This window comes from Polypterus senegalus, chromosome 3, assembly GCF_016835505.1.
Source record: "Polypterus senegalus isolate Bchr_013 chromosome 3, ASM1683550v1, whole genome shotgun sequence".
Taxonomy (NCBI): Eukaryota; Metazoa; Chordata; class Cladistia; order Polypteriformes; family Polypteridae; genus Polypterus; species Polypterus senegalus.
Genome location: NC_053156.1, coordinates 28,023,258 through 28,040,020, shown reverse-complemented (window position 1 = coordinate 28,040,020; position 16,763 = coordinate 28,023,258). Strand labels below are relative to the sequence as shown.

The following is a 16,763-nucleotide window of genomic DNA, read 5'->3' as shown; positions in this document are numbered from 1 at the left end:
GTTGCCTCCTCATAGAATCCCAACATGTTTGTAAAACACGACTTCCCTCTTCTGAGCCCATGCTGACTGTTCAGAATAACTCCTCTCCTTGCCATGTGTTGCTCAATCTTATCCTTAATAATTCCTTCCATTAATTTTCCTGTGATGGATGCTAAGCGTACTGGCCTTTAATTGCTTGGATCTGCTCGGTCACCCTTTTTATATAATGGGATGATATTTGCCATTTTCCAGTCCTTCAGAATCTCTCCAGTGTGCAGTGACTTCCTAAAAATACGTGTCAAGGGTTTATATCTGTACTCGCTAGCCTCCTTAAGAACTCCAGGATAAATATTATCTGGTTCTGGGGCCTCATGTATAAACGGTGCGTATGCACAGAAATGTTGCGTAAGAACATTTCCACGCTCAAATTGCGATGTATAAAACCTACACTTGGCGTAAAGCCACGCACTTTTCCACGGTACCTCATACCTTGTCGTACGCAAGTTCTCCACTCGATTTTTGCAGACTGGCGGCACCCAGCGTCAAAGCAGTGCTACTGTTCCTGTGTGGTTACTCTTTATTTTCCTGACGCGGCTTTATAAATACACTGAAACTAACCGCATATTGTTTATTAGGGTAATGCATCTGATTGTAATTAACTCGTAACAATATAATGGTCCAGGGAACAGCCATAGTATTCCAAATACCATAACTGCTTTAGTGTTGTTACTTTCACTGCACCTTCTTCTTCTTCTTTTTCTTCTTTCAGCTGCTCCCGTTAGGAGTTGCCACAGCGGATCATCTTTTTCCATATTACTCTCACTGCACCACTCAGAGTATTTATATCACTGTATCTGAGTGTGAATCACAGCAGCAGCTGATCGGAAAGAGAATTATCGGTATACAGCTTTAAGGACACGCTGTCTCAGCCACAGCAAAACGTTTTAAAGCCTTTCCTGTACGGACCTCGCGGTTCAGAAACAGTTTCATCCCAAGAACTCTAAACGCACTCAATCAAGTGCTCCTTGTAGGACTGTTTGTACTTATAAGTAGAATTACCTCACTGTAAACTTGCACTAGTTATAATATTACACAACCTGCGCCACTTTATAAAGCGCGTATTTATATATGATGACAATATCATTTTTAAGATAAAATGCAGCAAAACATGTTGATTATATTATATAGATAAAACTTTAACTTCATTTAAATAATCTGCATTGTTAATAATTAAACATGTGAGGACACGGTGCCGCAGCGCTAGCAGGTTCACGTATTGTTCCTGCCTTGCTCTGTATATTTGCTGAGGCTGGCGCGACACTGGAAGGACAGATGGATAGAATAATTAAGCACATACTATGAAGATATTTCAATGTTCCTTAAAAGTTTTGAAGAATCGTCGTCGTAAGCTTACAGATGGCTTAACGTCTATTGCAGAGCTGATTGTGTGGTGATTGGGTATTTGGGGAAAGAAAAGTAAGGACAGGAATTGGACGTTAGTACGTTTGAAAGAGACAGTACTGCTACAATAAATTATTTCATCGAAGGTCGTGGATGGCGCAGCAGCATCTTGTGTGAGACATGCGCCATCGTGTTCTTAATAACATGCTTTCATTCCAATCATCATGTATACATCTCAGTATTTTAATTATTCAGAGAGCTGTAATATCAGGAATGTAATGGATTCTGTGTCCTGTCAGGGAAAGAGAAAGAACGGAAGCACGTAGTGATTCACACACATAGAGCACATAGAAGATCAAATACAAAACAAAGCATTTAACGTGCTACTTTAGTTACGATGGGATTTGAGAAACTAGTAAATTAAATGATTTTAAGATGACGTTTATGATGTTCTACTTTAATGACAAAATAAACTACGTGATTAAAGTGGAAATTTCGAGACTGAAGTTGACATTTCGTGCTTTTTCCCCAATGTGTGCCTATTTTTTTTTTTGTCTGTACCCTAATAAGCTCAGACGGTGGGCTACAACTCGCCTTTTCACTGCGACTTTGATATGTGGCAACTTCTTTTTTATTTCAGGCACTGTACGACTTTGTGAACTTGAGCTTTCGAGTTTCTCCAACACGCTATGCCACTCGACCAACTTCCTTTTCTTGTTTATTCCACTGTTTAAATCAACAAATAGTATGTTTTTCCTTTGCCTCCACTTGGTATTCTCTGAAATTCTTATATTTTCCACCATGCTTTTCCCATTGTCTTTTCACTGAAGGCTGAGCTTAAGGGCGATTTTATATTGATTTACATATTCATAGAGGCGTAATTCTGGGAGGAGTTGGGGGCGGAACAGAAGGCGCGCGCACGAGCGTTGCTTTTCACGCCGACCGGGATTTATGGAGCGGAAGAACATGGAAGTTGGACTACGCACAGATTCCTGTATCTAGATTTTTCTGTGCATAAGCACATTTAGGCTTTTGTGCTTGCGTCATGTTATAGTGCAAATTCTACGCACGGCGTTATGCACGAGGCCCCCAGTGATTTGTTTGATTTTATTATTATTCATTCCATTATCATTATAGAACATGTGTGGGGCAACCTGAAGATTGCAGTTTACAGACACTTTCCATGCAATCTAATGGGGCTTTGAGAGGATCTGCCAGGAATGATAATAATAATACTTATTATTATTATTATTATTATTATTAATGATCATCATCACCATTTTTATTTATATAGTGCCTTTCCCATGTAATGAGATCAATTGCCCATATCAAGGTGTGCAAAGCTTATAGAAACTTACTCAAGAGAATACTCAAGCCTGGAATTGGTACCAATTCTATGAATTAAGGGTCAGAATTTCAGTTTTTGAGTTTTAATACATTTTGATTATCTCTCAGAAAGAACATTTTCACTTTGTCATTATGATTTATCAAGTGTAGACTGCTAGACAAAAATTGCAGTAAAGTGTGCAGAAGGTGAATGGGGTGTACAGTAAAAACCTTCTGATACTGTGGTGCGACTCTTTCATTTTATAAGATGTTCCTACTCAATGATGAGACCTTTTGAAAGTCTTTTAATCCATCCAAATATCTGGGTATCTTTCTGTTTATAGGGGGTAGCGAAGATCACATATCAACAGTACAGAGTTACTTACATTTGTGTTTTAGATGTCATTTTTGAAAACCGCTCTCATAGCTAAAATCACACATCCGCACGTATGGTTTCTTTGTGATTTATAGAGATCATCACTTCCTTTCCCGTAACTCAGCGTTCATTGCAGTCATTTGTAAAGAAGATCAAACATCGACATCAATGCCGGTCTGCCTAGTCTTAAAAATCAGTTTCAACCCCCTTGTGCTCACAGCGGAGCTCACATAATTATATATATAACTAATAACATGCCTTCTGTTCTGTCACTTTACCCAGTTTCATAATTCATAATTAAAACCATCCATCACATCTATTCACTTAAACTCAACTTAACCACACGTGTTGAGTTAAACGGCCCCTACATTCCATAATCAGAAATGTCCCACTTTAAGTAAAATCAGGTCAGCGGTGGTGTAATTATTATAAAAATTACCTGTAAATGTGGCTCATCCACTCACCTCTCACTCAGTCGGGAGTCCCCTATGTGCACTACCTGATCGCTCATCTCCTATAATTCTGAACAAACCTCCCACTCACCTACTCTTCTGTCTTTCCGGTGCTCACATCCTGTGTGGCATAATGGGGACTTCCCCCTCATATGCCCACAAGCCCTCTTACAGATGGAAAGACAGGTGTGAAGATGGGTGCCCCCCAGTGCTGCCACACAGTAACCCAAATCTCAACAGAAGGAGGTTTGCTGTTATCTGTCTTAGTAGATAGATAGTGGTAAGGGGTGCCAAGGGGGAATTGGAATGTTCCTGTGGGAAACCACGGCGCCCGCCTTCACAAGAGCATGCCACCATGACACAATTTGTAACTTGAACAGCTATAAAGTTTCCCACAGGAGCTTCAGTAGCACGCAGAAAAATGCCCGGTGCTGCTCTGCCTTTGACTTGCCTCACTTCATCATCCTGGCCAGAGTCCCACTGGGTTATCGCATGTCCCCCGACCCAGAAGCCATAATTCAAGCTCTGTTTTTCCTCTTGTGACAGCAGAGAATACCTAATGGTGACCGATGACCTCCATCCCAACTTCTTACGTCATTCCAGCCCTTGACTACACAGCCAGCAAATTGCACAAATGCCAATTCGACCCCCTCAAAGTGCACATCAGGAACAGCACTTCCATGTCGTGGGAGGGCAAACTTCTGCATTTTCACTGAGGAGCTCTTAAACTGGCGTCATATTTTACACAACGTCTAGTGAGAGAGGTAGTCAAACCTGGCAAGTGAGGTTGTTGATCTCGTCGACTTGAATTTCTGTGCCCGACTGCCCAGCACAGTTGTGCTCGTTGGTGTGCTCGTCTCTTTATCTGACAGACAACAATATGCTATCAAACGGAGCTGGTGCTCATTTCAAAGCAAGCTCAGTCCCACAATTTTCCTTTTTTCTCCAGATTCTGTTGTGGTATATAAAACATGTGACACCAGACAGACGAGCCTCTCTTCCGTTTGCGAGGTTCATGGTGAGGCGTCACATGCCCACCGGGACAGTCAGGTGTCTTCAGTTAGCCTAAAGTCGATGTCACATTACACAACATCTACTTATGGGGCATGTTAGATTTGGCAGCAAATCGCTGAGCATGTCAAATTTAGTGACTGCGTGCCCCCCTTTACTGCTCACCCCTTTTTGTGGCAGTCAATCGCACACTACTTAACAGAGCTGTCTCTGTATGAAGGGTTAACAGGCACTGCAAGTTCAGCCGCAGTCTCGTCCCCTTTTATATTTTACGTACCACGACAGAATGGAAAAAATAAATACAACATCCGACAGACAAGCTTCTCTTCTGTTTATGAGGTCCAAAGCCCCCGGTGTTCCATTTTCCTCATCATTGCATTCTATGCATTGTATTTCCAGATGAGCACACTCGTTGGTTGCTCTCATGCACGCAGAGCCCACCCTCTCTTTAGGCCAGACAAAACCAGACCTGTCAGGGAGAGCTACAGACCAGTCAGAGTGAGACGCTGGGTATGTCAAACTACAGGATTGCCTCTGAATCACTAAGAATATGTAAATGAATACTGTACTTCCAGATGAGCACTCATTGGTTGCTCTCACAAAGGCAGAGCCTGGCCCTTCAGACTAGACAAAAACCAAACCTCTCAGGGAGAGACGCAGACCAGTCAGAGTGAGATGCTGGGAATGTCAAACTACAGGACTGCCTCTGACTTAATATGAATATGTAAATGAATACTTCCTGATGAGCACACTCATTGGTTGCTCTCATGCACGCAGAGTCTGCCCCTTCAGACTAGACAAAACCAGACCTGTCAGGGAGAGCTACAGACCAGTCACAGTGAGATGCTGGAAATGTCAAACTACAGGACTGCATTGACTTAATAAGAATATGTAAATGAATACTTCCAGATGAGCACACTCATTGGTTGCTCTCATGCACTCATAGCCCGCCCCTTCAGACTAGACAAAAATCAAACCTGTCAAGGAGAGTCTAGACTAATCAGAGTGAGACGCTGGGTATGTCAAACTACAGGACTGCCTCTGACTTAATATGAATATGTAAATGAATGCTTCCTGATGAGCACACTCATTGCTTGCTCTCATGCACGTAGAGCCCACCCCCTCAGACTAGACAAAACCAGACCTGTCAGGGAGAGTTACAGACCAGTCAGAGTGAGATGCTGGGAATGTCAAACTACAGGACTGCCTCTGACTCACTAAGAATATGTAAATGAATACTTCCAGATGAGCACACTCATTGGTTGCTCTCACAAAGGCAGAGCCTGCCCCTTCAGACTAGACAAAAACCAAACCTCTCAGGAGAGACGCAGACTAATCAGAGTGAGATGCTGGGAATGGCAAACTACATGACTGCCTCTGACTTAATAGAATATGTAAATGAATACTTCCAGATGAGCACACTCATTGGTTGCTCTCATGCACTCATAGCCCGCCCCTTCAGACTAGACAAAAATCAAACCTGTCAAGGAGAGTCTAGACTAATCAGAGTGAGACGCTGGGTATGTCAAACTACAGGACTGCCTCTGACTTAACATGAATATGTAAATGAATGCTTCCTGATGAGCACACTCATTGGTTGCTCTCATGCACGTAGAGCCCACCCCCTCAGACTAGACAAAACCAGACCTGTCAGGGAGAGTTACAGACCAGTCAGAGTGAGATGCTGGGAATGTCAAACTACAGGACTGCCTCTGACTCACTAAGAATATGTAAATGAATGCTTCCTGATGAGCACTCATTGGTTGCTCTCATGAACACTGAGCCCACCCCTCAGGACTATACAAAAATCAAACCTGTACCCAAATCATACTCAGATGTTGGGAATGTCAAACTACACCACTGAGAGTCACAGTAGTGCACTGCCATGGAGTCATCAATGAGCCTAAAACTGATATCACATTGCACAACATCTACTTGCGGAGCATGTCAGCATTGCTGATCTCTTCATTGAACCATGACAGAAAATTTCTGGTCATGTCAAATTTGGTGATTGTGTGACTAACTGAGCTGCTGCTATATGAAGGGTTGACAGCTACAAGTAGTTCCCCCTCAGTCTTATCCCTCTTTTTTACTTTCTCATGTACGAAGTACTGTATAGGGAAAGTATCGGAATCGTCCAAAAATTCGACCTTGAGATTTTGATGAATCTTGACGTTTTAAACCTCCCCAAGTTCGAAAATACCATTTTTGGAATTACATCTGTATATGTGTGTAAACACGATAACTTGAGTTGTCTTTCACTTAGGTCAACCAAATTTTGCATACAAGTATTAGGTACAAAACATACATTTCTATCAACATTTGGGCCATTTCCACTAACTGGAAGTGGTACTTTACCTTTTATTCATGCAGGTGCAGAGTTGGATTTATTCAACTTTACTTTTATAATGATTGTTCAATATATTAATACTTTGTTGTTGATGGTTCCTTAATGTACATAATATAAAAATATAATCATTGTCTTGTGGTTTACTCCTCAGATATCCATCCCTATATCAGAGTATACAAGAAAGTCGAGGGGAGACCACTCCGGATTTTTTTTCTTTCATGGTAAATAAAACATCAAACAAATGAACTTCTTTTCTGTTGGTGACATCCAAAGGCTCTGATGTTCCTTATTCCTCATCACTGCATTCTATGCATTGTACTTCAAGATGAGCACTCATTGGTTGCTCCCATGTACACAGAGCCCATCCTCCCCTGTGACAGGACAAAATCAAACCAGTCGGTGCGAGTCTCAGACCAGTTGGAGTGTCAAATTACAGGACTGTCTCTGACTTACTAAGAATATGTAAATAAAGGCTATGACTGAAAAAATCGCTGGAAATGTCATGTAATGTGACACGGAATCACAGATCTTTCAGGAGGTAGAAGGAAAACAGAAGTACTTGGGCATGGGCAGAACATGTAAATTCAACACAGACAAAATAACAGTTATGGGATTCAAACCCCAGACTGTGGACCTGTGAGGCACCAGAGCTAACCCAGCAGCCCACAGTGGTTAACCACCAGTCATATAAACAGACATACAGGCATGCGTACATTTTAAAGCCCAGGGTTACAGGTAGTTGGCAGCATCAGGACCAAAGCAGGAAGCAACCCATTACAGAATATATGAAGAACTGTCAATTAAAAATAACCTTACTGGAACAACCAAGATGACAACAGGCCATTCAGCCCAAAACAGCTCACCAGTCCTGTCCACTTACTTCATCCAAAATAACATCAAATCGAGTTTTCAGGGCCCCTAAACTCCTCCTGTCTACCACACTACTTGGTAGCTCATTCCATATGTCTGTGGTTCTCTGTGTAAAGAAAAACCTGCTAATGTTTGTGTGAAATTTACCAACTGTGTCCCTGTGTTCTCGATGAACGCATTTTAAAATAACCGTCTTGATCCACTGGACTAATTCCTTTTATAATTTTAAACACTTCAGTCAGGTCTCCTCTTCATCTTCTTCTTCTTAAACTGTAAAGGCTCAGCTCTTTTCATCTTTCTTCATAACTCATCCCCTGCAGTCGTGAATCAGCCTAGTCGCTCTTCTCTGGATTTTTTGCAGCACTGGAGACCAAAACTGCACACAGGACTCCAGATGAGGCCTCACTAGTGTGTTATAAAGCTTGAGCAGAACCTCCTGTGACTTGTGCTCCACACATCAAGGCGCTATATAACCTGACATTCTGTTAGTCTTCTTAATGTCCTCTGAACACTGCCTAGTAGTTGATAGCATAGAGTGCACTACGACTCCTAAACCCTTCTCATAAGGTGGACTTTTGATTTTCAGACCTCCCATTGTGTATTCAAATCTAACATTTTTACTTCCTAAGTTTAATTCTTTACATTTAGTGACATTAAACTTCATCTGCCACAAATCTGCCCAAGCCCGTCTGCTATCCAAGTCCTTCTGTAATGATATAACGGATTATCTGCTAATCCACCTATCTTGGTAACATCTGCAAACTTCACCAGCTTGTTACTTGTATTCCTATCTAAATCATTTATACATATTAAAAATAGCAGCAGCCCCCACACTGCCCCCTGCTGGTCACCACTCTTAACATCGGCCAATTCTGATGAGGTTTCTCGTACCATCACCCTCTGCTTTATGTGTCTGAGCCAATTCTGCACCCAACTTAAAACATCACCTTCAACTCCCACTTATGTTAGTTTGACGTCAAACCTCTCATGTCACATGCTTTCTCAATGATTTACGACTGAGATTGTTATTATATATGGCGTTTTAAAACTTTCCTGATTGATTTAAAATACTGAAAAATGCAGTAAAAACTAATAAATGCCTCTTGATGACATTCTACAAGTGAATAACTGAAATTTCCGACATGGGGTAGCAGATTAGTAGCAAGTTGACATTAATAAAAATCAATCTGTAGACCACACAAAACATTTAGATGTCTCTGGTCTTCTCTAAATCGAGGTGTAGCCGTAAATCAAAATCACGCACGCCACTGACATGTTTACTTTCAGCAGCTCTTTAGCCTCAGGCTGCACAATGTCAACATTTTACACTCCTCTGTTTAGCTTCTTCATCTTTCCTTAAGTAAGACAGACCAGCTGTTCCTCCAGTGGTGCTGCACAAAATAACGACTGAAGGGCGACAGCCAAAAGGGGGCTTCTTCTTCTTCTGACTAATTCTCCACCATGGAATTCTACAAGTAAAATGCCAAACTTGAAGAACTCGGAATGAATCAAAGTGAGCCCACACACTGCTGGCACTTCATTTATAAGGACAATAGCGAGGGTTAGGTGGAGCGATCAATCTGTTAGAAGGTACAATAAAGACTCACGTCCTCACTGTGGATTTAGGCAGTACCCCACACTTGTCTTCTTCTTCTTAGTCCATTATGAAGCTCTTTGCATTTTACTTTAGTCTGCGTTCCATACTTCTGCATAAACTGAATCTGAGACACTTCTGTAACTGTCTGTACAGGGCTTAGATAGATAGATAGATAGATAGATAGATAGATAGATAGATAGATAGATAGATAGATAGATAGATAGATAGATAGATAGAAAACCAATATCAAAGAAAATAACATGGATTACTATGAAAACCACCATATAAGATTGAAAGATATAAAAGACACTATAACCTAAACAGAAAGGCATTATACAAAACAGATTTGAAAGGCACTATACAGTATATTGGACATCCAATACACAAACAGATTTGATAGGCATGCAATTATAAATGGTAAATATGAAAGGTGCAGTATAAAGCAGAAAAACATGAAAGGCTATATAGTAGATACATATAAAAGGTGCTATACACAACAGATATAAAAGGCAATATGTAATACATAGCCAGATATGAAAGGGACTATATGAACAGACAGCTGTTGGAGAAACCCCAAACTCAAGCCTATTCTGTCTAACCACCTCCTGGAATCAGTAATCCATGCATTCATTACGTCCCGGCTCGACTACTCAAATTCCTGCCTTTATGGTATCAGTAAAGCCACTCTTTCTAGACTCCAACTGGCTCAGAATGCGGCTGCAAGGCTTCCAACTGGAAGTAGCAGAAGCCAACACATTACACCAATTTTAGAAACCCTACACTGGCTGCCGATTAGATTCAGAATCGATTTTAAGATACTCCTCTTAACCCTATAAGGCACTAAACGGTCTAGCCCCTGTCTATTTGAGTGTCTTGCTCCATCGTCACAATCCTCTTCGTGTTCTTAGATCCGCAGATCAGCTGCTCCTAACCGTTCCCAAGGCACATTTTAAAGCTCGTGCTGAAAGGGCTTTCTCCGTCTGTGCACCCAGGCTCTGGAACTCCCTGCCCTTAGTGGTTAGGCAAGCCGCCTCAGTCGCCACATTTAAATCATGCCTAAAAACGCACTTCTTCACATTGGCTTTTAATTCTTAACCTGTCTCATTTCCACTTGCTTCTTCCTATTTCTCAATTTTATTGGGTCCTCTGACCTGTTTTTAGTATCTCTGTTTTAATTCTCTCTTAATGTTTGTTTTTAGTCCTGCTTCTTTTTTAACTGTACAGTGCTTCGGTCAGTTGTAATGCTGTGCTGTTAAGCGCTCAACAAATAAAATGGTATGGTAAACAAATTATCAATTAATGTGAAAAGCACTACATAAAATAGAATAATACAAATAATACAAAAGGCACTATATTTAGTAGACAGGTATGAAAGGCATCGTAAAAGTCCCTATATAGTAGATAGGAAAGGCACTATACAAAACAGAGCTATGGCAAGGATTGCTTAATGGACGGTTTAACATCTGTGGTAGAGCGACGGGCACTAAGCAAACTCCTGTCAATCATGAAGAATCCACTGGATCCACTGAACAGGATCATCTCCAGGCAGAGGAGTAGCTTCAGTGACAGACTTTTGTCACCGTCCTGCTCCACTGACAGACTGAGGAGATCGTTCCTCCCCCACACTATGCGACTCTTTAAATGCTAACATTAAATTTTATTTTAATTCTTTTCATTTTTATTACTATTTAATTTAATATTGTTTCTTTGTATCAGTATACTGCTGCTGGATTATGTGAATTTCCCCTTGGGATTAATAAAGTATCTATCTATCTATCTATCATATAGTGCATTTTGTTATCTATCTATCTATCTGATAGATAGAGGTCAGCACATCTTCATTTCCAAGTGCACCAAACTACCCCATCTGTCTTTCTATTCCACACCATCAGTGCCAGTCCATTAGTTTCCACACTCACATTCGCTCGCTCTTTCATAGTCCTTCAACTGTGCTGATTATTCACTTATCAAACCTTGCTAACAAGATAGGCTCCGGTGCACTAAAGGCCTGTAGTGGGACAAGCATCAGGCAGGAGTCGGCCTTTTACAGAGTACCAGTCGTGTGTCCATGGTCAATTACAAGGTCACAGTGCTGGATCTTGTCTTGGTGGCGTTATGTGATAAGCAGTAATCAACCCTGGACTGGTGCCAGTGGATCGCAGGGCACCCTCTTTCCTACATCTCATCCACACATACTCATGCTGAGCCAATTTAGCCACCAATGAACAGAACTGGTAACTTTTTGGGATGTGGCAGGAAAATGAGAGCATTTTGAGAAAAGCTTTGATGACAGACTATGTTGGGACTGCGATTATCATTATCACTTGTGGGGAAGGTCAGACAGCCAGACGACGATCACTTGGTGCGACTGTGGACGTGTTATCAGAGTGTTTTACTTCATGCAGAGAGTGTATAGGCCACTGTGTCCCCCCCACACTTCGATAATATAATTCCATGTATAACAATAATATAATCTTCATCTAATCCCAACAAAAAAGCATTGTGTAAATAATGTAATTTGTGCTATATAATCAGGTAATATAATGAGGTTACTAGATTGTGTATGATGTTCTGTTAATTAATACTAATGAACATTGTCATTTGGTTAAATAATACAACGTTACTGAACGTGTCTGTAGTGTGGGTCTGCCTGCTGGTAGGGACTGGAAGAGCGAAGCCCAATGTCTTGTCAAGCCCAGGATATAGATAGATAGATAATGTGAAAGGCACTATATAATAGATAGATAAACTTTATTTGGCCCCAGGGGGAAATATGGCCTTTCACGGAAACCCAATGAATACATGCACAATATGATACGATCACAAGCAGCACCTCCCTGACATATCCAGACCATTCCACATGCCCAGTATACATAACCCAGTGATTGGACATGCTTGTATACTGGGTGTCACATGACTGTGTGATCTTTGCATCTCTGCTATATGATTGATGTGTAATCTGTGTATTTTATGGAATTTCATTAAACACACACACACACCAACAATAAATGAAGTTCCCAATAAAATGTATTTTCATTCTCTAAATCACTTATTGCAGTTTATGATAAGGAGATGTGGAGGCTTTCTAGGCAGGACTGAGCACAAAGCAAGGAACAGCTCTGAAGCAGCTTGCCAGTCCATCACCGGGTACACTCAACCAAACGCCCACACATGGGGTCAGTTTGAACAACCAGTTGTCCTAACGTGCACATCTTTGGGGGCCAGAGTACTCACAACAAAACCCACCAAGATAACGAGCGAGCGCGGGATTCAGACTGAGAATATAACACTAAGCACGGCAGCCACCTTCCAAATAAATATTTACATCTGTCTGTCTAAACTTCGTCACCAGAGTTTGTTCTCCCTCTACACCTAAAATGAGAGGGGGAGTCAGAACAGCCTCCCTGCTCTTCGGGTTGCCCTCCGCCAAATCATCTCATTCGTTTTTATTTTTCCAATCAATTGTAGTAGGAGATCAGGAATAATCCACTAATTTCACATTTAACTACCTTTTTCTTTACTCCTTTCCCTGCTGATAACAGCTTATTATGTGCGCCCCCCAACTCCCGCCTCCCATGTCTCTCCACCCAACAAATCCCCGCCTACTTTTCGACGTTAGCTACCAGAGATCTCAAGTAGATGAAGAAAGCAAAGCGAGTACCCAGCTAATGCCTCGGACGTCCATCTCCTCAGGCTCCTTCACGGGGTTGATTTGGTACGCTTGGTTTCTGAAGAGCTGCATGGCTTGACTTGGCTCGGCTCCGAGTTCTCACGGTCCTCCTGGACGGCTCACAAGTCGGTGCTTTTTAGGAGACGCGCTCGTCCTGCTGCCAGTTTGCACATCCCCGTTAAATAGAAGGGGCAGCTCCGTGGGGTGCTACATCCCCCTGCAATGCAGGCGGTGTAGCAGAATGTGAAAACAAAAATATCCTTTCTTTAATTTGAATTAATCTTCTTCAGTTTCGATATTTAAACAGAAATTCAAGGTTGTTGAGTCCAATAAGAAAACGCCTTCTAATAACCCTTGGGAATTAGGAATTCGGCAGACGTACATTTTGAATAAAATACATCCAACTTTGTAAAGAATCCGATGAGTATCAGGAACATCATTTTTTTTTAAAAATCGCAATCTACAGTCCTACTAAAACTAAATTACAGCCAATATACATTAAAAGCTAAGTTATTCAAGCTGTAATTTAGCCAGGAACTGATGAAGATGAGAAATGAAAGAAACTAAAAGTGCGCGAGTCCGTGGACAAGGCGTCGGCATTTGGAAGAATTTCATCTGCGTCTTGTAGAATTCCAGTTTTTGGATTTGCAATTAATTATAAAAAGGACATTTTTTCCCCATCACGCTGTAAAGATCATGTAAACGAAAATAACAGTAAGGGTTGCTGCTTTACGGTATTCGTCTTGTTAATTAAAATGTTTTAATGAGAATTATCCACACGAAAGTCGCTTAACCACCCTAATGGAAAATGTACGTTAAGAACAACACTTTTGACCAACCGAAGAAGGCGTTCTTTCCAGAAAGATGTTAACTCTCCTCTGATTCTAATTTGAGTCACTGCAGCTACTTCGGTGTTTCGAGTTAATCCAAATGAGTTGACTGAGTTTTAGACTGGCGCTCTTGTTTGGCTGCACCGCTATTTCATTTCGCTCTCCCTTCTTTTCTTCGTCCAAGTGGCACGCTTGTGGACACTTCACTGCGCCGCCCACCTACCTTCTTTTCATTTCTTCGAGTTACCGAACTGTGCAAACATTTAGCAGATGACTTAGGTTTTTTAAAAAAAAAAAAAGTCTGGAAACTCCGCCCCCTGCCACACTCAGCGCAGTCCTGGTGCGCGCGGACGGAGGTGAAAAAGCGGCTTTACGAGTAGAGCAGGTTTGTGTCATGAAGTCGAGAGACATAAAAAGACTTCGAGAGAGAATGAAATGCCGGACCGTGGGCGAGATCAAGGACCTGTTTCTTTTATAATACACTTTGCTCGCATTACATCCGCTGACGTCTTGATTTGCTCTTCTTTTAAGCAGCGCCTTAGCATTCTTCTGGTGCAAAAAAGCTCAAACCACAAACGTGAAGAGCGGCCAAGCTTCCAGTTTCGATCGCAGCACGCACAGGACATAACGATCGGCTCGACACGCACATTTGCACCTAAACTTTTTACTTTATTTTATCAGAGAGAAGAAATGTTTGTGCTTTAAAACTAATTTAGCTGTTTCTAGAAACAATACAAAATAAGTCGACAAGGGTGACACTTTGCGCAGTGTTTCGTGTTGCACCCTCACAACGCTAGAGTTCTGTACTGCAATCCTTTCCCTGTTGTGGACCCACTCTTGTCTGTGTTCCTCCTCATTTATTTATTTATTTTTCAATACCAGCACTAAACTGCTCATCTGAGTGATTGTGCCCTTCAAGCAACTGAAATCTCGTCCAGGCCTGGTCCCACCTTGTGCCCAGTTCTGTTAGGGATAGGCACTGACATTATGCAACACCTCAAATGGTAAGTGGGTTAGACAATTACATAGATTAAACAGATTTAATAGTAAGGCATTTTACTCGGTGAAGGTGTTCAAGGGCACTGTTCACATTAAATGAAAGAAAAAGTACATTAAAAACAAACAAAAAGCATGCAAGGTCTATCATGAAATTAATAAGACTAATTTTAAGAAGAATTTTTAAGAAGGTCTTTCCATACTGGAAGCATTCTTAGAAAATATCTTCAGTGTGAACAATTAATACACCAGTTAGGACTCTGGATATTTCTATTCGGTCTCATTAATTTCATGATGCACTGTCTGGAAGATGTTTGCATAGGCAGTTACACAGAAAAGGTACAGTCTAGTAGATAGATAAGAAAGGTACAGTCTAATACATGGATAGATTGAAAGGCACTATAGTCCTGATAAGTAGATATTAGTAAAGGCACTATATAATAGATAGATATTAGTTAAGGTATGATATAATAGATGTGAAAGGCACTATATAATAGATGAATAGATATGTAAGGCACTTGTGGACACCAGGTGGCACTCCAGATCCCCAACACATGCAGGCCGGGACACAAGTTAAAAGGCTAAAGAGTTTTTAATCATGAGAAACTCTTTCTTATAAGCATTTCCCACCACAACCATGTGAAAAGCATTATATAATAGATACTATACATATTAATAAAGGGACTATATAACTGATAGATTGATATGAGTAAAGGCACTATATAATAGATAGTGGAGAAAGGTACTATGCATTTACCTAAAGGATTATTAGGAACACCTGTTCAATTTCTCATTAATCTAATCAACCAATCACATGGCAGTTGCTTCAATGCATTTAGGGGTGTGGTCCTGGTCAAGACAATCTCCTGAACTCCAAACTGAATGTCAGAATGGGAAAGAAAGGTGATTTAAGCAATTTTGAGCGTGACATGGTTGTTGGTGCCAGACGGACCGGTCTGAGTATTTCACAATCTGCTCAGTTACTGGGATTTTCACGCACAACCATTTCTAGGGTTTACAAAGAATGGTGTGAAAAGGGAAAAAAATCCCGTATGTGGCAGTCCTGTGGGCGAAAATGCCTTGTTGATGCTAGAGGTCAGAGGAGAAGAAGCTGATAGAAGAGCAACTTTGACTGAAATAACCACTCGTTACAACCGAGGTATGCAGCAAAGCATTTGTGAAGCCACAACACGCACAACCTTGAGGCGGATGGGCTACAACAGCAGAAGACCCCACCGGGTACCACTCATCTCCACTACAAATAGGAAAAAGAGGCTACAATTTGCACAAGCTCACCAAAATTGGACAGTTGAAGACTGGAAAAATGTTGCCTGGTCTGATGAGTCTCGATTTCTGTTGAGACATTCAAATGGTAGAGTCAGAATTTGGCGTAAACAGAATGAGAACATGGATCCATCATGCCTTGTTACCACTGTGCAGGCTGGTGGTGGTGGTGTGATGGTGTGGGGGATGTTTTCTTGGCACACTTTAGGCCCCTTAGTGCCAATTGGGCATCGTTTAAATGCCACGGGCTACCTGAGCATTGTTTCTGACCATGTCCATCCCTTTATGTCCACCATGTACCCATCCTCTGATGGCTACTTCCAGCAGGATAATGCACCATGTCACAAAGCTCAAATCATTTCAAATTGGTTTCTTCAACATGACAATGAGTTCACTGTACTAAAATGGCCCCCACAGTCACCAGATCTCAACCCAATAGAGCATCTTTGGGATGTGGTGGAACGGGAGCTTCGTGCCCTGGATGTGCATCCCACAAATCTCCATCAACTGCAAGATGCTATCCTATCAATATGGGCCAACATTTCTAAAGTATGCTTTCAGCACCTTGTTAAATCAATGCCACGTAGAATTAAGGCAGTTCTGAAGGCGAAAGGGGGTCAA

At 41.4% G+C, this 16,763-nt stretch overlaps 1 protein-coding gene across 2 annotated transcripts in view; it reads right to left on the bottom strand.

The window, feature by feature from the left end:
* rapgef3 (Rap guanine nucleotide exchange factor (GEF) 3) overlaps window positions 1–14,150 on the bottom strand; it is a 115,630-nt gene extending 101,480 nt beyond the window's left edge. Inside the window, exon 1 of one of the 2 annotated variants that reach the window (XM_039746859.1) lies at window positions 13,024–14,150. In XM_039746859.1, the coding sequence (XP_039602793.1) occupies window positions 13,024–13,104 (81 nt within the window). In that variant the 5' untranslated portion in view covers window positions 13,105–14,150. Of the gene's footprint in view, window positions 1–3,521; window positions 3,543–13,023 lie in introns of those variants that run through there. The other variant, XM_039746860.1, reaches the window with a different exon arrangement.
* Between the last annotated feature and the right edge of the window lie 2,613 nt (window positions 14,151–16,763).